The 24,034-nt window shown below is 42.3% G+C and overlaps 2 protein-coding genes across 3 annotated transcripts; one reads left to right on the top strand and one right to left on the bottom strand.

The window, feature by feature from the left end:
* Positions 1-23: 23 nt before the first annotated feature.
* Rpl36al (ribosomal protein L36a like) lies at positions 24-1,461 on the top strand. The gene is made up of 2 exons (XM_003471798.4): positions 24-171; positions 1,042-1,461. The coding sequence occupies exon 2, from the start codon at positions 1,059-1,061 to the stop codon at positions 1,377-1,379; it is 321 nt and encodes a 106-aa protein (XP_003471846.1). The 5' UTR covers positions 24-171; positions 1,042-1,058; the 3' UTR covers positions 1,380-1,461.
* A 4,730-nt stretch (positions 1,462-6,191) lies between these two features.
* Lrr1 (leucine rich repeat protein 1) lies at positions 6,192-20,549 on the bottom strand. 2 transcript variants are annotated; one of them, XM_013154753.3, is made up of 4 exons: positions 19,806-20,549; positions 16,450-16,551; positions 12,635-13,356; positions 6,192-6,984 (listed from the first exon to the last, which is right to left on the bottom strand). In XM_013154753.3, exons 1-4 carry the CDS (start codon positions 19,998-20,000, stop codon positions 6,744-6,746), a joined length of 1,260 nt encoding a protein of 419 aa, XP_013010207.1. In that variant the 5' UTR covers positions 20,001-20,549; the 3' UTR covers positions 6,192-6,743. The 2 variants fall into 2 exon arrangements, with proteins under 2 accessions (XP_013010207.1, XP_003471969.3); XM_003471921.5 differs by having other exon boundaries at positions 16,450-16,548; positions 19,806-20,547.
* Between the last annotated feature and the right edge of the window lie 3,485 nt (positions 20,550-24,034).

Raw genomic sequence — 24,034 nt, 5'->3', positions numbered from 1 at the left:
CCGCGGGTTGGCGCTTCGCAGACGCGTCCTGAGGCCTCCGGCCGCAGCAGCCAGCTTCCTATTGGCTTACAGCCCTGTCGCTTAAGTTCAGTTCCTACTTCCGCCCCGTTTGTTCCTTTCCTGTGAGGCGCGAGCGGCGAGAGGCGAGGAGTGAGGGCTTCGGATCTATCGGTAAGTGGAGAAAGGGACCTAGGCGATTGGGACAGGAACCCCCAGTGCTTAGGACCCAAGGGTGGGGTGGACTTTTACAGAAGGTGGCGGAGGAGACCCGCAACCGTGATTTAATGGCGTTTGAGCCTGGCTCCTCCATCCCGAGAGCGGCCCGCGTGGCGGCCCGGACTGCGAAGCCGGCCGGCCGGCTGGCTAAGGACACGTCAGCCCTCAGGGCGGCTGCCGGGCCCGCGTACTGCGGAAGGGAGAAGTGAAACCAGGTCCATGGAATTCTGGAGAAGGAGCGGGGCGGGTCGTCGCAGAAGTTACTACTCGGTGGACTGCGCCAGCCATGCGGGAGAGCCTAGAAAATGGAGGAAGTGGGGGAGGGGACGGAGTCCTCAGGAAACTCGGTTTTATCTTTTCCGCGGAGGAGAGAGCGGCACCACATTTTATGTTTCCTGGGCAGCCACAAGTTAAAGCGTTAAGGAAAGCCACTTTGGACAGAGAACCGGTTGTCCTGGCGACTCCTGGTGCTCCCCGTGTGTGTGTGCGTGCAGTGCTGAGAGTCGGAAAGCCAGGCCTCACACTACAGAAAGCGCTTCCCCAGACCCTTCCAGGAATGGAAACGGTCCAAAAATGTGGGGGTGCGCGCCTGTAATCTCTACGCGTAGGAGGCTGAAGCAGGAGGATTGGTATGAATTCGAGGCAAGCCTGAATTACATAGTTCAAGACGGGCCTGCACTACACAGCGAGATCCTGTGTTTAAAAAAAAAAATGGGTAGATTACACGACTGATTTATGTGATGGTGTTTTAATTGTAAAGCACTTTAACTTTTCATGTTTCATGTTCTCTACTTTAAAATATTTATTGCCTTTTTCATCGTGTAGACCGCTTTACTGCCAAGATGGTCAACGTACCTAAAACCCGAAGGACTTTCTGTAAGAAGTGCGGCAAGCATCAGCCTCACAAAGTGACCCAGTACAAGAAGGGCAAGGATTCCCTGTATGCCCAAGGAAAGAGGCGCTACGATCGGAAGCAAAGTGGCTACGGAGGGCAAACGAAACCTATTTTCCGGAAGAAGGCTAAAACGACCAAGAAGATTGTGCTCAGGCTGGAGTGTGTGGAACCTAACTGCAGATCGAAGAGGATGCTGGCCATTAAGAGATGCAAGCATTTTGAACTAGGAGGAGACAAGAAGAGGAAGGGCCAAGTGATCCAGTTCTAAACTTTGTGTTTAAGGCAAAAGTGTTGAAGCTGTGGGAAGACAGGCTGTAGGAAAATAAATGCAGTAGTAACCATAACCTCAATCTTTGTTTCTTGATTCAATTGCATATTTAACGTAAATTTTCTTTTTCATATGTAGTTTTTAATTAAGGAAAGGGCAGCCTGGCCATAGTGACTGACACCCCTATAATCCCAAAACTCCAGAGGCTAAGGCAAGAGGATTACAAGTTTGAGCCAAAACTGGGCAACTTAGTGACATTCTGCCTCAAATAGGGCTGGGATGTATCTCAGTGGGAAGGTTCTGTGTTACCCTAGTACCACAAAAATAAAATGACAAAATTATATGAAAGTAAATTAAGATGCATCCTCCTCTGAAATTCTTCCTTTAAATTTGGTTCACAGGAGTGGAATTTTATATTTGTAAGGACAGGAGTTTTGCTTCAAACTTTATAATCAGGTTTTAGAGGTTAGTCACTAAGGAGGAAAAGCCAATACTTGTTTTCTGGTTAATTTTGTGTTAAGTAGAACAGGGGGCATCAACTGGGGTTACTTGTGAGATGCCCCTAATGGATGCCTGAAGTCCTCTAGTTCTAAACCCTAAATGCATCTTTTTTTTTCTTTATACATAAGGTAAAGACTAGGGACAATAATAAAAACACAAATGATCATACTGTAATGAAAGTGCCAGCATCACTATGGTTGTATGTTGGGGGGCAATGTTGAGTAAAATGAGGGGAGGTTACTGCAGGCCAGGCTGATAGACTGGATGTTTGGGACAAAGGTGTCACCTGGCAGGCAAGATGGCAAAGTGTCATAACTACTCATTGTCAATTTAAAACATGGAAGTGTTCATTTCTGGAATTTTCTCATTTCACAGTTTCAGGCTGGAGTTGATTGGGTAACTCAAGACTGGATAAAGGGGACTCTGGTATAAGGTTGGGTGGATTCATAATTTTTGAGCAGCTGGGAAGAGTTGATCAGATTAAGAAATAAAGGCTATCAGACCTGTGTGTGACGAACTAGATGAGGTAAAGACCTCAACTGGGGGACAGCTGACAATTGTCAGGTCTGAGGTACACACCTAATTACAACTACTCAAAGTCCAGACAGGAAGAGTACAAGTTCAAGGCCGGCCACCCTAAGAAACTGAACCTATATCAAAAATTAAAGGGGTCAGGTCAGATGTAGTGTATGTAATTCCAGCCTGTAATTCCTGTAATTCCAGCAGTTGGCTGAGACAGGAGATTCACAATGAGTTTGAGGTCTGCCGGGGTTATATGGCAAAATTAAAGGGGTCAGGTCAGATGTAGTGTATGTAATTCCAGCCTGTAATTCCTGTAATTCCAGCAGTTGGCTGAGACAGGAGATTCACAATGAGTTTGAGGTCTGCCGGGGTTATATGGCAGTGAGTTGAAAGCCAATCTGAACTATACATGACCCTGTCTCAACCAATCTACCCATAAACAATAAAATAACCCCAATCAATCCATATATGCATGGGGCTGGTAATACAGTGGTAGAGCATTTGGCTAGCATTCATGAAGCCCTGGGTTCAATCCCTAGTACTGTGACACACTGCCAATGTGCTATCTTGTAGTTGCCACTTACCGTGTATAAATCTGAATTAACTATAGAAGGCAGCATGGAGCCTGGACTTAAAATCCAGCATGTAAAGCACCTGGGACAGGGTAGGGGACAAATAAATGGCAGTTGTTTTTTTTTTTTTTTCAAATTTAAAGGGACCATGATATAAAATATTGTATTGTTTTTTTCAGTACTGGGAGTTGAACTCAAGTCCTTGTGCTTCCCAGGCAGGCGCTTGTGCTCCTGAGCTGTACCTCCAGTCCCAATAATACACTATTTTATAATATAATTTTTGCTGCAAGAGTTTAACTGATCACTAGCTATATAAAATGTTTTAAAATTTTTTGAAACAGGCTCTTGCTATGCAGTTCAGGCTGGTCTTGAACTATGTAACCCAAACTGGCCTTCAACTCCAGCAATCCTGCCTCAGCCCCCCAAGTGCTGGGATTACAGGCAAGCATCTCTACAACCTGCCAATCTATTTTTTTTTTTTTTAAGCAGGATATATGTACTGAGAGAAAGCGTTTGTCAGAGATACAGAAGGGGTCCTGAGTTGGCTCCAGAGACTGTTCCTTCTAGGGACTTTCACAAGGAAAAACCCCAAAGTGAGGCAGGCGCACGGTAGGGGAAAATGGGAACTCACAAGGCAGATGGTCATGAGGTGGGACAGGACCACGGACAACTAATAAAATTGTAACTGCTCAGGCAAAACTGACCAAATTGGGACAAATGGGGGAGCAAGTCACGCAGCAAGCAGCCATGCATAAAGAGCAGGGACTCTTGCTGTAGGAGGCTGGGACAGCGAGCCCTCAGCTTCCCCAAGGCAACAGAGAACCAGCTGAATATCAATTCCTGATGCTCATTCCTAGAAAGCATGTAGGTGCACCGGATTCCTCCTTTGTCCTGAGGTCTGTCCCCCCATAGTTGCTGGGTATCTGGCCTTTTGCATTGGTTCCAAGGTCCCAGCCCTGACTGACTGCTCACACTCCCTCTGTCCAATTCAGCTGCCTATAACAACCCCCTCTGCAGAAGTAACCAGACTGCTGTGTAATGGTGAACACCGATCTGGCTTCTCCAGGCTGAAGGGGTCATAGCTGTTGATCAGCAGTCAAAGGCCCTCAAAGACACCAGGCGTTTTTCTCCTGGGTAGGCGTACAGCTTTCAGTTTCCGTCCATGATGTTGGTGGAACCCTCCAACTGATAGAGGGGAATGAAACTCCCAACCTACTAGATATGTGGCATAAGCTTGTCTTCTCTAGAATCGAAGAATTCTAAAAACATCAGAGACCAGGGGCAGAACATATCTATTGAGAAAAAGAAAGCTTCTGTCTGAGAGAAGGAAGGGGTCCTGAGTGGGTTGTCCCCCAAATATTTTTAAAAAGATTTTTGAGACAGAGTCTCACTATGTAATTCAGGCTGCTCTTGAATTCACTTTGTAATCCAGACTGGCCTCAAACTCATAGGGATCCCCCTGCCTCAGCCTTCTGTAGTGCTGGGATTACAGGTGTGTACCACCACACCCCGCTCTCATCAATACAAATTTATTTGTAATTTTCTTTCTTTTTTTTTTTTTTGTCTTTTTCATTTTTTATCAGTACCGGGGATCGAATTCACAACCACCTGCTTGCAAGGCAGGTGCTTATGCCGCTGAGCTAAATTCCCAGCCCCTCAATACAAGTTTAAATTCAACCTCTGGTCCAATACCGTTTCCCAGAGAAATCAGCATTGAAAATTATGTTTTAAAGATCATATAGCAGTAAAGTTTTAATTAAAGTGTTCTAACATTTAAAACAGTATTTACTCAGGAATAATTTGAATTTTCAGAAAAAAAAAATGATCAAAGTGAGACACATTTTAGACAAACAAAAACAGGAGTTTTAAAAAAAATAACCTAGAGACTCTATTCCCAAGTAGTAAGATGTTAACCCAGACAGTTGTCTCTGGAAACTTTTATATTTTCCTTTATTCCCCAAAACCAGTGAAGAGGCTGTTTTTTAATGGTCTGGTGGAGAGAGTGACTGGAAGTGGGGTAGTGGGAATGAACAGATGGAACAGTTAGTACTGATTCTCTTTTCCACAATGTTTTCAAGTCCATTCCTTTTCAGTTTATTTTGTTGTTGGAGTTCCATCCCCTCCCCTCAAAACAGTCTCAATAAAGTGCCTAGACTAGCCTACAGTTTGTAATCCTCCTGCCTCAGCCTCCCAAAAAGTAGCTGGGATTAAAGCCATGCACACTTAAAAAATGGCTGTGTCAGTTTTTAATTTAAAATCTGGGTGGAAAGCCAGGAATGGCAGTGCACTGTGGCAGCTATTTGGAAGCTTAGGAGGGAAGACTGCCAAGTTCCAGGGCAGCCTCAGCAACTTACTGAGACCCTGTCTTAAAGGAAAGAAAATGAAGGAAAAGAAAAGAAAAACAGCTGAGAATGTAGCTGAGCTCTCCTGGTTTCAATCCTCAAGGCAACAAAAACAAACAGAATACAATCAATAATGCACCAAGTTTCTGGTTCCTCTCAACTCCAAAAAGAAAAAAATTAGAATCAAGATGGACATGTGGGGGCTGGGGATTTAGCTCAGCAGCATAAGCGCCTGCCTTCCAAGCAGGCAGTCGTGAGTTCGATCTTCGGTACCGATAAAAAGGAAAAAGACAAAAGACAAAAAAAAATAGACATTTGGGGGCTGGGGATTCAGCTCAGTGGCAAAAGCACCTGCCTTGCAAGCAGGCAGTCATGAGTTCGATCCCTGGTACTGATAAAAAGGAAAAACACACACACACAAAAAGACAGGTGATGGCTATTCCAAAACCTGTAAAAGCTGAAGTTTTTTCCCAAAGCAATTCTTACTTAATGCTTAGTGTATGTGAAATGTGTGAGGAATACAGAGTGGTGAGATTAAGCAGTATATCAAGTACTCCTCATCTGAAATGCATGGAACTAGAAGTATTTTGGATTTCAGGATTTTCTTCTACATTTCAACTATTTGTATACACAACATGTGCTATTCTGGGGGTGGGGCGAAATTCTTTTGTGTTTCCTATCTCTGTGTACACATAGCCTGAAGGTAACTTCCTACAGTACCACACTTCTAGAAGGCCTGAGTTTGACTGTTACCTGTCATGAGCTAGGGTGCAATCTTCCACTTGGGACATCCCACCAAGTAAGTATGAAGTTTCACATTTTGAATTAAGGGTGACCAACCTGTACACAGTTTAACAGTGAAGTCTTCACTATCATTTAGAACATTAATACTCAGAAGTTTATTTTTCTGGCATATAGAAACTTCGCTTTGCTTTGGGGACATAGCTTGATAATACAGCTTTTGTCTCTAATACACACAGCTCAGGTTTTGATCTCCACTACTGAAGGAGAAAACAGCTGGCTGCAGTGTTACAACGCTGTTGTCCCTGCATTCTGGGAAGCTGAGGCAGGAGGACTGCTTAGTGACTTAGCAAAACCCTGTCTCGAAATATAAAGTTTAAAAAAAATAATTCTCTGGGGATGTAGTTTGGCTAGAAGGTCTTGGGCTTGAGCCCCAGTACTGCAAAAATGAATGAATAAAGTAAATACAAAAGATAACCCTACAACCTACACTACAATATAAGTTAACCCTGCAATAAAATTTGGTTTCAATGAGATCAAAGTCTTAGAGGACTTAACATTGGCCCATACCCATTCCTCTGCAAGCAAGCATACAGAAAGCTTCCCTGTCTCCAAACCAACATGGTCAAGCTAATTAATCCCTGACTGATCTGTAACTAAAGTGAAGTTTCTTCCACAGCGTGGCGTCACTTGAACATATCTGAGGAGTTAATGTAACAGGTTAAAGAACAGAAATAACAGGTAATAGGTGCTTCAGTCCCACCCATGTTATCCACTAAGACCACAGTGTGGGCGACGGAGTGCAGGTTCATGGTGGCAGTTCCTTGAATAAAACTCGTTAGACAAAATCTTCCACAAATGCAGGTTTTTGCAGTATCCAAATCTTGGCAGAGATGGAAAGGAATGAGATGAGAGGCATACGGAATCCTGTTGGGAAAAAATAATCGTGTGTTACTAGATGAAGCAGAACTTTATACGTAAGTACAAGAATTACTAGGACACTGAATTATGAGAAAAAAGAAAATGATTTACTTAAGAGGACTCAGTATATTATTTTCCCAAATGGTAAGAAGGGGACAAATGGAGCTGGGTGTGGTGGCTCACGCCTGTAATCCCAGCAGTTGGGAGGCTTAGGCAGAAGGATCATTGCGAGTTTGAGACCTGCCTAGGCTACAAAGCGAGCTCAAGGCCAGCCTGAACTGCATAGTAAGACCCTATCTCAAAAAGACAAAAAAGAATAAGGACAAATGCTTGTAAACTGAGGTAATAGGATTACAAATTTAGGGCCCACCTGGTTAACTCAGGGAGACTTTATTTGAAAATAAAAAGTGGCTTCCAGGAGAACATGGTGGATAGAAAACAGCAGCTACAGAGGCTTTCTGATACCCCGCTTAGAATCCAGGAATGGTGCGGTGCAAGGAGTCCTAAGCAAGGGAGATATACCCTGCCGACCCAGGAACAAACTAAGCTGAGAGAAACCAACTGGAAATGCAATCCCATGCTGTAACAGGAACAGATAAAATCTCAGTGCGGAAGCTGGAATCCACATCACGGGAAGCTGTGATTTGAATTTCATGCTGCTGCTGCTGTGTCCAAATTGGCACGGCAGGGAGAGAGACACATGAAAGCTCTGAGAGTGGGAATCGGCGAATGGAGTTGAAAGCGGGACTGGCAGGGAGCCCTGCATTGACCTGCAGTGAGTGAGCGGAATGGGGACCCTTCCATAGAGTAGGAGGCTCCAAAAAGGACATTCTGGGACCGGGCAGACTAGGCGGAACAGGACGTTGCAGGGACTTTAGTCACATATTGCCCTCTCAAGCGGGATTGGTGCAGAGCGCTTGGCCTGGGTGACACTGCTGACTAAGACCCAGCAGGCTAGCCCAAACCAGGTCCCAGCACCTGCCTATGCACCCTAGCAGTGAAACCTTCAGTAGGTTGACCTGGAGGGGCGGGCCCAGCAGAGGGTGCCCGGGTCTGTGTCTCCCTACTGCACTGCAGTGGGCAGGAACACCTAGCCGGCGGATTCAAACAAACTGTAACCGACAAAGAAAGAAACTGGGCCTCCTATATATGCTTGTATGGAAGGAACAAAAAGTATGGGAAGAGGGAGCAACAAGAAAGGGTCCTCAGTCCCCAGTCCTGAGAACACTGATCCAGGAAAGGTAAATGCAAAGGAGGACAGAAAACATGCAATATCAGACACAGCACCAATAGACAAAAAGCGCTATCTTGAGAGCCTCATAGACGAGTTCAGGAATGAAGTTATTAATGACCTGAAGCAAGATATAATAGTTAGAGAAATGCAAAGCACTGCCCAAGAAAAAAACAGATGGTAGAAGAACAGAAAAAAAGGGGAGAATTGTTTGATACAGAAAATAGAGAAAACATAGAATACGTGAAGCAGGTTCAAAGAGATTACCAGGAAACTAAAAACTCTATTGAAAGCTGGCATAACAGCTTGAAAGAAACTAAGGATAGATTATCTGAACTGGAGGGCAGATTTGTAATGTGGGAGCATTAAATGAAAAACTTCTTAAAAATAACAAGAAAACAAACAGCAATAATACAAAGGCTAGAAGATGATAAGAGAATCTATAACTTAAGAATTAAGAACATAAAAGAAGTAGGAGGGGCTGGGGATTTAGCTCAGCAGCATAAGCGCCTGCCTAGCAAGTGTGTGGTCGCGAGTTCGATCCCTGGTACTGATAAAAAAAAAAAAAGAAGAAGAAGAAGTAGGGACACAAACAAATGGACTACAAAAGCTATTCACAGAAATAATCCAAGAGAATTTCCCTAATTTAGCAAAAGGTAAAGATACTCAGATGTATGAGGCATACAGGACCCCAGCCACCTACAACCCAAACAGAGCTATACCTAGGCATATAATAATCAAAATTCCAGAAATCCAATATAAGAACAGAATATTAAAAGCCATCAGAGACAAGAAACAGATCACTTACAAGGGAACACCCATCAGAATTACAGCAGACTTCTCGGCACAAACCATCAAATCACGAAGAGCGTGGGGGGCAAATAATTCAAGCTTTGAAAGATAATAACCTTCAGCCAACATGGATATATCCTGCACAACTGTCCCTAGAAATTGATGGAAAAACAAGGTGCTTCCAGGATAAAGAGGAACTAGGGGAATTTGCAATAACCAATTCAACTCTACAGAGAATACTGCAAGATATTCTAAAAAAGGAAAATAGCAAGATTCCAGAATCAGTGGTGGAGAGGCCACAATGAATGGAGCAGAAAGTGAAATGAAGAAGACAAACTGACAAGACAGAAAAAGAGTTCAACAGAAATGAGGCAGAGAAGGTTGGATGGTAGGAACAGCTATTTTGGAGAAAAGAAGACATCATAATAGCTAGTGCTGATTTAGTATCATCTTGTTTTGAAGTCCTATCAAACTTGTATTCTTCTGTCTCCATCAGTCTTAAAAGGTTGTATCTTATCGGATTTTATTATATGATAATATAAGTAAAAACGTTTATAGACAAGGAGATTATACAGAAATCATTGTTCATTTTCTGTTAACTGGTTCTAAATACCCTGTAATAAGGTCATTCTCTTGAATGGTTTTATAGTGTCTTGATATGTTTGGTGCTACAGTATACGAAGTTATACTCAAAGATTTCAAGGAAAGAGACACTATGGTAACTACTTCTATGTCAGGATATCTTGTGGTGAAACACTATTTTGCTTAAATGGTTATGTTTTGACCTGCGCTGTTTTGTTGTTATGTCCTCTTTTATCTCAATCTTCTTTTTTTAATTATTTTTTATTTTTACCTTTTTAATTAAGGGAAAAATAAATAAAAAATGGCAGGATATATTGTAGTAACCCACTTTGATTTCCTATTAACTTGATTTGAAACCCTGTATTGCCCTCACCATCTTGTTTTGACTGATTTTCCCCTATTCTGCATTGCTTAGTACCAAGTTCGAAAGTATAGGCAACAACTGTGAAGACAATAAGATTTGTTATGACGCCCATTCTGGTTGACTATTACCTTCTTTTAAAGTCCTGTAATGTCTCCAATGTTTTGGTTTTATTCTTTACTGTTTTGTTCAATTTCATTATAACTGATGATACAGGCAATTCTTTTTAAGATAGCAAGAGGTAGTATGGTAACCATTGTTGATCACCTTGTATTTTGTTTTTACATTATATATTATGTCCATCCTTTTGATTTGACTGACTCTGTCCTGTCACATTTGGTTTTACTCTCTTCAAAAAAAAGTAATAAGAACTGTGGGAGTAATAAAACCCAAAATGTGTAACTGTCATTGTACAAAACAAAGGAAAAGAAAGTGCTCTAAAGGATATAACTGCATGTATATTTAAGTGTATAAGATAGATAACCATGTTGCTAAGTTTTTGTTGGATCATTAAACAGAACTGTTTGCCGTCTCACTGTTTGAAAATCCACTTTATATGCTTTTATTTTATAACTTGAACAACTATTTCTAAGATAACAATATGTAATCTATTAACTAGTGATTTCCTACTGTTTTTTCTGAAATTCTGTAAAACTTGTACCCTTTTTCTTTTTTTTTTTCTTTCTATTTCTCCTTAAATAAAATTTAAAAAAAAAAAAAAAAAAAAAGAAAAGTGGGGAGGGTTTGCAGGGGGGTGTCACTCAGAGCAAAGGCTCTGGGTTCATTTCTTAGTACTCTACCCCAATATCATCTGAAAAGGGTCCACACCAGTGACGGCAAACCTTTAACAGATCTCATTAATACAAACAGCCTGCTGCACGCGTGCCCTAGCTTTGTCACCACTATTCACCAACCCACAACGTACTTTTCAGCAGGAACAGTTTCATGATCTGTATCTCAGCCATATGCTCTACAAGCTCCTCTACAGCTAACATCACACTTATCTTTGTCAGATAAGAAAAGTAATATAACCAATTAATAATTATTGAGAACTCGCCGGGAACTCGCTAGAGATCCAAGTCCTTCGGCCTTATCCCACATTTACTGCATCCAATTCTGCACACCAGCAATCTTTTTACTGACTGATTAGTCTGTTAAACAGGGTCTCACTATGCAGTTCACACTGGCCTTGAACTCCCTATGTAGCGGAGGCTGGCCTCAAACTTGCTGGGATTACAGGTGCGCATCTCTTTTGTAATATGATCTCCCTACCAGTTTATAGCACTCAATAGTTGTTTTCCATCTTAACTTTCACACCTATATGAAAGTGTGAACAAAGTGAGTAAAGACAGTTCAGAGTCCCAAAAAACAAACTGTAGTGAGTGTCTAAAGGTAAGAGGAGAATCAACAGTTACTCGCTCTGTATGACAAATGCTTTGGCTTCATACTACCTCATTTATCTTCACAACTCTATAAAGCAGGTATTATTCTTATTTCGCAGATAAGAAAATTTAATCAAAGAGGTTATTGCATTCAAAAGCTAGCCTAAACCACACAGCAGTCTCAAAAAGCAAGAAAATTTCACACAAAAATCCCAAAGAATTTGCTAACGCTGTATGAAGGGGCAAGGCCCTAATTCCAAACACTGAGCTCTATCATTATGCCAAAGTGAATTTCTCAAACTTAAGGGTGACTTAGTGAGCTGGACCCCACTCAGTTTCTGATTGGGGTGCAGCTGTAAACCTGTACCTCTAAGAAGCTCGGAGCAACGTGGCTGCTGCTCAGGGGATTATATCTTGAGGGACAAGACCATTCATTAAATAATTTATTAAGGGTTTAAGACACTCCAGGAGCAGGGAACACCATGGAGATCCCGGGACAGTGATGGCGAAGCTTTTAGAGCTCTCAATGGTAACAAACAGCTCGTTGCAGCAAGCCACTGCCTTGGGGAATAATGGACAGTAAACCAAGTTCGGCCCTTACAGATCTTACATTCTTGTGGGAAATACTGACAGCAAACAAAAGTTAAAAAACGTATCAGGCCAGGCAATAAGTATTATGACCAAAAAGTAAAACAAAACAACCCACACACAAACCCACCAAGCCTTGTGGTAAGACCCTTCTAGAATGACATCTGGGCAGAAAACTGAATGAAGTGAGGAAGTAAGAAACGAGACTTCCTTGAGAAAAACTACTCAAGGTAAGAGACATCAAGACGGCCATGGGGGCAGAGAGTACACGTGAAAAAGCATACATTGCAAACATGTGCTACTAATGATAAAAATCGTAAAACAAAATAAAAATTTAGGGCTGGAGATTCAGCTCAGCAGCACAGACACTTGCCTGGCAACTATGAGATTGTGAGTTCGATCCCCGGTACCAAAAAATAAAAAAATAAAAATTTAACCAGGTTTGGTGGCTCACTCCTATAATCCCAGCACTCAGAAGGCTGAGGCTGGAAGACCTCCCCAAGTCTGAGGCCAGCCTGGGCTACATAGTGAGTTCAAGGCCAGCCTGAACTACATAGTGAGACTGTCTCAAACAAACAAAACCCAAAAAACAGAAAAAGGTCAGCAGGGCAAGGAGTCAGTTGGACACAGCACTGGAAGCTCTCCCACAGTGACTCTGACTTTCATGACAATACTGCAATGCTACCAAAGTGCTACACTTTATGACTCTGATAACCTTACCTCTTACACAGCATGGTTCTTGCAGTAGACTCCAATAAACTTAATGGCACTTGCAGCTTTATAACTGGAAGGGTTTTTGGTTGTTCAAAAGTATTTCCAAAAAGATCCAAGTACTCAAGAGATAAATTTTTAAATTCACTAGGCAAAACTGGAAGCTTATTTCGAGCTGCTGACAAAAAACGAAGATTTTTTAGCTGTCCTATCTTGAAAGGAAGTTGAATCAATTCGTTATCATCTAGTTTTAAATCGGTAAGTTGTTGGAGCTGGCAGAACTGCACAGGGAGTGCTTTGATTCTGTTCTTGCTGAGATCCAACCTTCGAAGTGATTTCTGGAGTGCAGACTGACAAAAGGCCACACTGAATGACTCCAAGTGATTGTCACTCAAGTCAAGTTCTTGAAGGTGTATGAGGTCTCCAGTTGTAGCAGGAAGCTTTTTTATGTGGTTATGACTCAAATCTAATTTCAAAAGGTTTTTTAAACAAAGCATGCGCATGTCAATTCGGATTAGCCCACAGTAAGAGGTCTGAAGATGTTCCAGGGAGTATGGAAAGTTCTTGCTTAGGGGATATTCTTTTTTGCATGTGATAATCATTTTAGTTTTAAATTTTTCAAATTCTGAACTCTTCACTGATGTGAGCGTTGAAAGTGATGTGTTGATATCACAGCCTCTATGAGCCAGTCTCAGAGCTGAAAGGAAACTCTTTAAACTGCCAGGATCGGCCTGAGGAAAAAGAATAATTTAAAATAATTATATAGTCACTCTTATATAATGCAATCATATAACAAATATTATGTGTCTTTTTTTGGTGGTATTAGAGATTGAACTCATGACCTTGTGCTTCATGTATAGTCCTTTAATGAGGAAAAGATGTTACAGTTCCGCAGTTATACAAAGTGACACAACCATTGGTTGAAACTGTCTGTAAAACATGAATTTTTAGTATTTTATTTGATTTAAATTTCAATTTTTATAGGGAGGGGAAGGGGGTTGAGAAGAGGGTAGAGGAATGAAGGAAAAAAAACAAAAACAAGTTATATCACGTACAAGTACAGATTCTCGATAATGAATGTGATCATTATGTGTATCTAAAATGTACCAACGAAATCTAATAAAAAAAATAAAGTTTACATTTACACTTTAACTAAAAAATAAATGTCAACTTTCAAAGTTTTGAGAAAAAGTTATGCTGAGTCCCAGCACTTGGGAGGCCGAGGCAGAATTGTTTGCAAGGTCAAGACCAGCCTGCACTACATAGTGAGCCCCAGGCCAACCTGAACTGTGTAGTGAGATCCTGTGTCAAAAAAGAAAAAGAAAAAAGTTATGCTGAGGGTTCATATTCTACAGAAAATTGTTCAAAGACCTAAGGCTAGAAAGCAATAAAGATTGTATCTAAGACCTGGGGTTTAAAATCAACTGACCCACCCGGTATGGTGGCACACTTCTGTAATCCCAGCACTTAGGAGGCCAAGGCAAGGGAATCATTGTGAGTTCGAGTAACCAGCCGGGGCTACAAAGAGCACTCAAGACCAACTTGAACTGCACAGTGAGACCCTGACTCAAAAAGACCAAAAATAAATAAATAAAATTTAAAAACAAATTAATTTAGTTAAATAAAATCAACTGACCCAAATCCTCAGTGCCTCTGACACAGGAGGCCAGGCTTGCTGAGTACTACAAAATGCCCACGTTACCATTCACAAACACCAGGAGCTGGCAGAGTAACAACCCTCCTCAAAAGCAACAAAGTGCTAGGAAACATGAAGGGCAAAGCACATTGCTTCTCGCTGGCAAGGAACAGAAAGCAATGATTTGAACTAAATCACCAATAAAAGTAGCTAATGTTTTACGGATATTTTAGAAGCTTCACAAAGTTTAAAAGTGAAGGATAAGGGGCTGGGGATTTAGCTCAGTGGCATAAGCGCCTGCCTTGCAAGCAGGCAGTCGTGAGTTCGATCCCTGGTACCGATAAAAAGGAAAAAGACCAAAAAAAAAAAGTGAATGATAAACAAACTTTCAAGAAGCTGGGAAACTAAAGCATGTAATCGTGTTTTGCTGGAATGGGGAAGCTGTGCACAGGAATACAAGATTAGAAAGAGTACCCTACAGGATTAGGGTACATTGTGAACGAGCCTGGATGTTAAGGTCTAGCTGTGGGAAATCACTGAAGCATTCTCAGCATGAGATTTACGTGACAAAAGCAAAATATTTTGGCAGCAGTGTCACCAAAGACCAAGAGTGGAAAGCCTGAAGACCTCAGCCAAACAGTTACAGCAGGAAAAGTCACCCACTATGGAGGGCAGATATGGGGAGAACAGTAGAGGACTGAAATAAAGCCTTTATTTCAGGGGTAGGAAAAAAAAAATGTCCTTTCAGACAGGAGTCAAATGAATAGCTGAGCACACTGCAGGTAAAGCAAGATGGTGTTCTGCCACAGACATTAGGGTTTTATTAATGAAGGAGTTAGTGTTACTAAGGGAAGAGGAATGACTAGTGCTAAGATCTACAGTGTTTAAAAAGAATGGGAACTAATGGCACTATGATTGGCAAATAATGAAATCACTCATTTTGGGGGAGTGGTAGGACCAGGGATTAAATTCAGAGCCTTCGAATGAGCTACATCCCCAGCTTTTTTTATTTTTAGACAGCGTCTCACTAAGTTGCTACATTGCTCAGGGTGGATTGAGCCTCCCATGGTAGAAGTGTGTACACTAAGGTCTGTGAGATTACTGCTCTTTCAGGTAGTGCTTTGAATAAACTAATACAAATAATGATCCACAGACAGAGTATAAAATTAGAAGTAACAGACTCAGCTTTGTCATTCCAGAAATTAGTGTAGTTCAGGATTAGAGTTCTAACTCAGGCTTCCTGCATGCTAGGTATCTGCTCTATTACTGAGCTACATCTTGGCCCAATTTTTATATTTTAAGATAGGCTGGCCTCAAAAGTTGTAAATAGTCCAGCCTCAGCCTCCTGAAAAGCTAGGATTATCGTTTTACACCACCACATATGGCTTTATTTTATTTTATTTTTTTTATATTTTTTGAGACAGACTCTTACTTTGCAGTTTAGGTTGGCTTTGAACCCAGAATGGCATCCAGGCTAGGCTCAAACTCACAGCAATCCTCTTGTCTCAGGTTCCAAGGGCTTGGATTACAGGCACACATCACCAAGCCTGGTTGTTTTTTAAATTGTTAGACCTCAGCTTGCTTTTAGATAGAAAGTAGTTTCTGATTGGTTAAGATGAAGATCAAGAAATCAAAGCCAGGTGTGGTGGCACATGCCTACAATCCCAGCACTCTGGGAAGGTGAGGCAGGATTGAGAGTTTGAACCCAGTCTGGGAAATTTATCAAGACCCTGTCTCAAAATACATTTTAAAAAGATAGGGGATGTGCCAGACAGTTACAGGCTTAGAATATCCTAAAGCTTTTCCATGGGCATAGATACAAACCCATTTTTCCTCCCCATTCTGGGATCCTAACTAAAGCAATCTCTGCTTTCTTAGAAAGCAAAGATACCTGGGAAGCTGCTTCCCTCCATTGACTCTTTAATATACCCACAAGTCTATTCTAGGCCAGCTGTATGGGATATCTGAACAGCTTCTTCTTTAAAGAAAACAGACAAACTACTGACTGATTCACTGATATACATCGTTTATGCATTCATTCATTCATTCATTCATTCATTGACAGGATCTTACTATGTAGTTCAGGCTGGCCTCAAACTTATGGCAATCCTCCTGTTCCAGCTTCCTGAGTGCTGGGATTACAGGCATGCACCACCACACCCAAAGAATGCTGTTTTTAATACCATACCTTACTTAGACAGATATCCACAGGAGGTTCCTTTAACCGGATAGTGGCCTTCCCTTCATCCACAAATTTGGTGAAGAACTGCTCAATGTTCTCCTTTAGCTGCTTAAAACCAACAGGAAAAAAGGACAAAAGTAACACTGCTATTTAACAATATGTATTATAGTCAATCACTCTGCCAGATTTTGGTTTGGTTTTATTTTTTGTACCAGGAATCAAACTCAGGACCTCATGCTTGCCAGACAGGCATTGTGCTGCTGAGCTACATCCCTGCCTTGGTTTGGCTTTTAATCCTGAAGTCTGGAAGTTTTGGCAGTTGAGTTCAGTCCTCTGTCTACATTATAGTAGATTATTGCCCTGTCCAGACTCCTTTTCTGAGAGCAGATTCCTATATCTTTCTGGATAATGTGGCTCTTTTCCTATTTCAACTATGTATCTACAGTAAGAACAGCCAGTAGTAATTTGTTTTCACAGTCTCAGTCCATTGCTTTCAGATGGACAGCTCCTGAGGGTTTCAGACCTCTTGTCTCACTTACTACTGTCTTCCTAGAGCTGCAACAGTGATTGATACAGTTTTTCATGATGCTTCCTCTTTAGACTTCAACAACTATCTAGAAGACACCATATACTAGGAAACAAGACTGGGGACACAGTAGTAAATAAGACTGGCCTGGTAAAGTACTGATGAGATGGCATATGCTTTTAATCTCAGCCCTTGGAAGACTGAGGCATGATGATTACTACAAATTCAAGGTCAGGTTGTGCTACAAAGTGAGTTCAAGGCCACCGTCAATTGCAGAGTGAAACCCGGTCTCAAAAAACTACCAAAAAAAAAAAAATACTGATAACTACACTTAATAAGTTAATAATCGGATGAAAGTAATCATAAGCATGAAAAACATTAAGAGAAGTGCAAGATGCCACAACCCAATCAAGGAAATCTTACCCACTCTAGGGGCAGGAAGATGACTTTAAAGATTTGAAGTGAAGGGGCCAGGCACCTGTGGATTAGAGGAGCTTGAGAGGTTGGCAGATGTGGAAGTAAAGTACTTGGATATGGCAGAGATGCAAACACCTGATGGAGGCTGAGGCAGGAGGATCACTGAGAATTGGAGGCTAGCCTGGGCTACACAGTGAATTCAAGACCAACCTCAACTACATAGTCTCAAACCCTGTCTCAAAAAACAAAACAAATTTAGATTTTATCCTAAACACAATGAAATTCATTGAAGCAATTTCAATCCCCAATACCTGTAATTGCAGCACTGGAGAGGCTAAACCAAAGGTATTGCAAGTTTGAGGCCAGCGTGGGCCATATATCAAAACTGTTAAAAAAAAAAGGTGAGGATATAGCTCAGTGGTGCAGCACTTGTCTAGCATGGGTGAGGCCCTGGGTTCCCAGGTATTAAGAATAAAACCTGAATTCCCTCTAATTGCATTGTTAAGCTGGAACTCTGAAGGAGAGGGGGTTGCAGTTGGGGAGGAACAATGGTAGAAGTAAGGAGAACTCTTTTTTTTTTTGGTGGTGGTACCGGGGATTGAACTCACGACTGTCTGCTTGCAAAGTAGATGCTTATGCCGCTGAGCTAAATCCCCAGCCCCTCGACTTCACTCTTAAGAGAGGGGTAGAACACTACCCTGGCATAACCATGGTTCAATCCCCAGAAGAAGAAAAGAATAAAGTGCGGGGAAAAAAAAAACCTCTTAGGAAGTAGAATTGATATGCTGGATGTGGGGAGGCAAAGGCTTTAAAATTTCTGCTATTTAATGAGCTGCAGAGCAGGCAGGTTTAGGGTTGCAAGGAAAATGAATTTCCAGACATTCTGATTTTGAAATGCTGAAACATCCAAGAGATTTCCAGGAGCAGGGAGACTTAAAACCAAAGTTAAGGGAGAGAACTAAAACACAAATTTAGAAGTCATACTTTGATATATGGTAGCTCAAGTCATGAAGTAGAAAAATAAAGGGTTTAAGAAAGAGCACCCATGGGGCTGGGGATTTAGCTCAGCGGCGTAAGCGCCTACCTTGCAAGCAGGCAGTCATGAGTTCGATTCCCCAGTACCGATAAAAAAGAAAAAGCCAGAAAAAAAAAAAAGAAAGAAAGAGCGCCCAGGTACTTGCCTCACCTGCCACCAATAACAACTCTTCAAGGCCAGGCCTAGCATCAGCTGTTTGTATGTCCACCATATCCTGAGCATTCTGCCACCCTCTTATGCTCCTCTAATCCAAATTTATCTTTTGTTTTTGATGTTCTACTATGAACACTTATTATGACCCATTTTGTATTATTTGTATATTGTGGTTTCGGTTTCTTTCTTTCTAATCTCTGAGGGTCAGTGACTATACCAAGTTTGCTATTTCCCACAGTATCTAGAACAGCACCTTGCACGCAAAAAAGTCTCCCCCTAGGGGTTCACAATAAAACCTTGGTTGGGATCCCCACCAGCTATTGTCTATTCATGCAGTAGATGTTTTAAGGGAGAAAACATTACAGGTTTTTAAGAGAGGCAAAATCCGAACTGGGTGTTAAAGAAGTCTGGTGTGTGGAAGGCAACGACCCTGAAATGGGAGACCCAATTCTAGCTATAAGTTAACAGTCACCCAACTGTTCTCTGATCTATAAAACATTGAGTGACTTGTAAAGTTCTTTCAATTAAAAAATATATATTATTTTGAAGTGAAGTTAAGGAAAAAAAATACGTATTTTGGATCCCACGAAGAGGAGTAAACTTTCAAGGACTTGTACTAAACATTAGGTGATTCTGAGTGAGACAGGGAGATAATAACACTTTTCGCAACCAAATATTCCCTGTGGAATACAAGATGTAAGAGAAAGAATCCTGAGAGTTATGTAAAACCCAGCCAAGTGTCAGATGCAAGGATGAACGATGAACTTTGTTCCCTCGGCTTTGTTTATGCAAGGCACAAAAGTACTGCACGTTTACAAACTGTCTGATAAAGACACTTGATGAATCTTATATTTTTAAAAAAAACTTTACTTCAACTTCTAACAGTCTCTGGAGAAAGTCTGCTAGACCGCTTCACTGATTCTGCTTTTCCCAAGTAGACAGCAGCCTCACTTGCAGTAGTTTCACGTAGGTTGAAATTACAAAAATCAAAGGGTGAGGTTGCTATTAACACAGAGCAGCAAAGCTGTAAATTCTGAGTCACAGAAAAAGGCAAGAAAATTAACCCAAAAATAAACTAACTCTAAAGCTTTTTTCCTCGAGGTTGTAAGGGAACCTCGCTGGACCCTAGTGCTGAGGAGGAGTGGGGTTCAGGCTTGGACACAGGCAGGGCAACTGCCTTCGTGAAGCCTGAGAGCGTCCCCTCCCCAGTCCCGGAAGAGCTCCGCATACCTCATAGCGGGTCCCGCGCCTGTCCTTCAGGGTGGAGACGAGAAGGCAGGCCGGGCGTGGGCCGGTCGGCTCGCTCTTCGCTGGTCCCCGCAGCTGACACAGGCTGACCACGGCGCGGACGCCCTTACCCCGATTCCTCAGCCCCAAAGTTGGCAAGTGCCGGCTGACCACCTCCACCTCACAGTACAGCTTCATCTTTCCCGGGCAGCGGAAACTCAGCTACTAGGGCTTTGAAACTTCCCCCTTCCCGCCTCCCCACGCAGCCATCAGGGTCCTCAGCCCTGCGGGGCTGCCCGCAGATCTGCCTGCGCTGCTCGTGCGGTCGTCGCGCGCCTGTCGGATTCTGCGGAGGCTGTGCGCCCTCCCGATGCGAGCCGGAACTCCTGCTATGGCCCCGGACCGGCAAAGTACGGACACTAATAGCCTGGCCGCCCGGCCCGTGCTTTTCGAAACCGGCGTTCAGCGAGGACGCCACGTCAGGCCCCGCGCGCTTGCCGTTGCAGGTGGTGTTTTAGGCGGCACGGTCCCCTGGAGTCTATTGGGAAGGGCGCCTGGACCTTACAAGCCTTCGAGAAAGCCCGCGAAGGCGCGGCATTTCTTTTCTTTTTTTTTTTTTTTTTTTTTTTCTTTTTTTTTTTTTTTGGTCTTTTTTCCTTTTTATCGGTACCGGGGGTCGAACTCAGGACTGCCTGCTTGCAAGGCAGGTGCATATGCCGCTGAGCTAAATCCCCAGCCCCAAGCGCGGCATTTCTTGAAAGGACAGGGTTTCTTTCTCTCCCTACTCTCTAGTCAGCGAACCTTTGGAGGAGAGACTGTGTTGGATCTGGCGATGCCGATAGAGCAAATCGTACTTGGTGGCTGGGCAGAAGGAGCGAAAGCTTCTCTTAGCTGAAGCTTGCAAGGCGCCCCAGACCCTACATGCTCCTCGGACTCTATATTCCATTTATTGAGCTTGTGTGAGCGCGAGGCCTGGGGCGCAAGTTTAAAGGAGGCGCCCACCCTCGGGCTTCTAATCTTACCTCGCTGAATTTTGTGCCCTGCGCCTCCCTTGCCTTACTGTGGTTCCGGCCTTGTGTTTAAACATTTTGTTTGAGTTGTACTTTCATAACTGTGAAATTGCATTAAGACATATTCTCTGTCCATCCCGTTCTTTGCTTTGCTTGTCCTCTTCCTTCCTTGTGAAGAGGATTGATCTCCCGGCTATTAACTGACACTTTCTGATCTTCCTACCTCAACCTGCCAGCCTGCAGGGATTACAGGCATACAGCACCATTCCTGGGTCCAAAAATACCAATTTTCAGTTCAAATGTGACAAAATTATGATTTATTGTTAAATTATGATTTAGCCTTGTTTACCAGCATATTGAACCTAAAATGTTACAGTTGAATCTATATTCTGAAAACCGTAATTTAGGACAAGTAGTGATTAAGGTAATAAATTACGACTCTCCCCATTTCATATTTTTTCATATATAGGTAGTAGAACATTGAAACACTACTCAGGATTTAGTATCAGTTCATCAGTAGGCTACAGGAGAAATTAACCCAGGATTTTCAAGGACTACTGAACTTTGTAGACTATTTTTGTTCTTTGGATGATATAGAAGAAAATAAAATAGCTCAAAGTATTGTTATAGCCTAGTTTTAACCCTTGCACCTCATTTCTGTTTTGTAAGTGACGCTCAGCCCCCCCCCCCCTTCCCTTCCTATCTTTTTAGGTCAAGTTTCAATTTCCTGAGAAAGCTTGTAAAAGCCTTAGGTTTCAGTTTCCTGTAACCCCCTCCCTACCCCTCATCCGGCTATCTGTAACAAAATGTGCTGTTCTTTAAGAAATGCTTAACTTCAAGGGAATTACAGGAAGTTCTGCTGTTGTACTGCAGGAAAAATAGCTTCATTATATTTGTATCATAGCAAAATACCTGTAACTTGCGCCTTACTCTGTTTTCCTTTTCCCTCTGGGTGACCTAATTGATATGTTAATCAATGCTCTCCTCTTTAAAGAATTGTAAAATCTTACCTAATTGATATGTTAACCATTGTTGCCCTCTATAAATAACAGATGTGGTGCTAAGACAAGCTAACAGGGGTTGTTAATTACTGCTAGACTTCTCTATTCTCTGCTAAGGGAAAGAAGATGTTTGTCCAATCTAAACTTGCTTGTATGCAGGGAGGCTTGCTTGTTAGCCCAACCCTTATCTGAACTTTGCTCTTCCCAATGTAATCTAGCCACATTCCTGTTCTGTAGTGTGTCCCAGCCCTGCCCCACCCCCCATTGTGAGACCAGCAGCTGTTTGTGATTTTTACAAGATAAAAGCCCTGACTTTTAGCTGTCAGGCACTCAGTCTCCATATTGGCTCCCAGGGATTGCATAGCCAAAGCCTGGCCTAAAATAAAGCCTTTGCTCCCAATTTTTTTTTTTTTTTTTTTTTTTTTGTCTTTTTCCTTTTTGTCAGTACCGGGGATCGAACTCACGACTGCCTGCTTGCAAGGCAGACGCTTATGCCGCTGAGCTAAATTCCCAGCCCCTGCTCCCCAAATTTTAATTTCTTGCTTCCTTGGGTTTTATTCTGGGGTCCGAGCTATCACAGTATTAGAACTATGCTAAATATGTTTTGCCTCTAAGCGCAGTTGAGAGCTAGGAATAATTTTTTAAAAAATGAAATAATCTCACTGTGTAGTTTAGGCTAACCTTGCAGTTAGTGTAGCCCAATCTTGGCTATCCTGCCTCAGCCTCCGGAATCCAGGGATTAGAGATACCCATCCCCATGCCTGGCTGTAATTAAGAGCAGAAATAAGCAAAAACTAAAGGCAAAAAACTTTATTGGTGCTAACTTTGCTTTATTTGGTGTTAACTTTGAAGCATGAATTCAGTAAATGTTAAATAATTTAAGTACCTGAGAATTACATAACAGTTCAGTGGTGATTTTTGGGTAAAACAATGATGTATACTTAACAAATAACTGTTACACTATCATAAAGAGCTATCTCCTATCTATTGATAGGATTATTTCCAAAAGATGAAAAATATTTCCAAAAGATGAGAAGTATAAAGCAAAAAGCGGCCTTTATTCTGAGAACACGGAGAGAGATGACTGCACCCCCAACCGCTGGAGTCCGGTGTTCTCTCAGGTGGAACATGTGGAGTGAGGCACATAAGTAGCCTCGGTTTGGGGTGGAACCTAAGGGGGGGCATTAGGGATGCACAGGTAGCCCATTGGTCCTAGGCTTGGCACCATGGGTAAATTTCCAGGAGTGGGAAGATGGCGTCACAGGTAAATTCCTAGGGGCAGGGGAGATGGGAGCTTCCTGGTTCTGGTTGATGCTTTCCTGGCTACAGAGTCCTGTCTGGGCCAAAACTCTTTCATATCCCGTCTTATGATTATTATTATGAAAAGGGGCGAAGATTTCTCTCTTTACTTCCTGCTGGCAGAGGGTGCTGTACTGGAGCCTAGGGGAGTCGACAGGATGAAGGTTGATGCCCAGGTAGACACTGTTGCCAGGTGTTTTAGCCAGGACAACTTCACTGGTGAATGCACGTATATTAGAATGGAAAAACAAAGAGACAAGATGTTATGAGGAGACATGGCACTGTCATATTTAAGGACCCAGGTGAGGTAGAAGGAAAGGTGCCTTTGATTTAGACATGTAAAACTTGTCTCCAGTCCAGGAGTTGAACTGGAAAAAATAGGGGGAGTATGGAAGGTGGTGGGTGTACCAGTATAGGGAAGGTGAGGGCTCAGGCTTTTAGGGATGTCACGTTTAACCAGACAGCTGAGGGTAGAAAGAACTATGACAGTCATCACATAGAACATTATGAAGATTATCTTAAGCATGATGTGAGAGTCTTTGGGAAAGACTGTCAAAAAGAGTCCCGCTGTAAAAATGATCATTAATAGAACATAAGAAATTAGGAACCAAAGTGGATAACAAAACATGACTTAGCCTGTTAATTGTGAAACGGAGATGGGTGGGTGACAGAAGATGAGATGACCACTCAGAATGATCAGATTAGGGCTGGAAGGGCACCGCTTAACCTGAGTGAACATGAAACCAGGATGGCAGTCTAGCAACTTTGATTTAGGCATGGGTCGCTGTAACCTGGTTGTATCAGCAGTTTACCTGGTTGTGGGAAAGGCTTTTATGTATCCTGAAAAAGTATAAACAAAGTGAGTAAACAAAACATATCTGTCAGTCTTGACCAGGATTGTCTGACAAACTGGTGAATAAGA

Source organism: Cavia porcellus, unplaced genomic scaffold (assembly GCF_034190915.1).
Source record: "Cavia porcellus strain 051 isolate PalLab524CR breed Dunkin Hartley unplaced genomic scaffold, mCavPor4.1 scaffold_1, whole genome shotgun sequence".
Classification (NCBI taxonomy): domain Eukaryota; kingdom Metazoa; phylum Chordata; class Mammalia; order Rodentia; family Caviidae; genus Cavia; species Cavia porcellus.
This window is presented reverse-complemented; position numbering and strand designations above follow the sequence as displayed.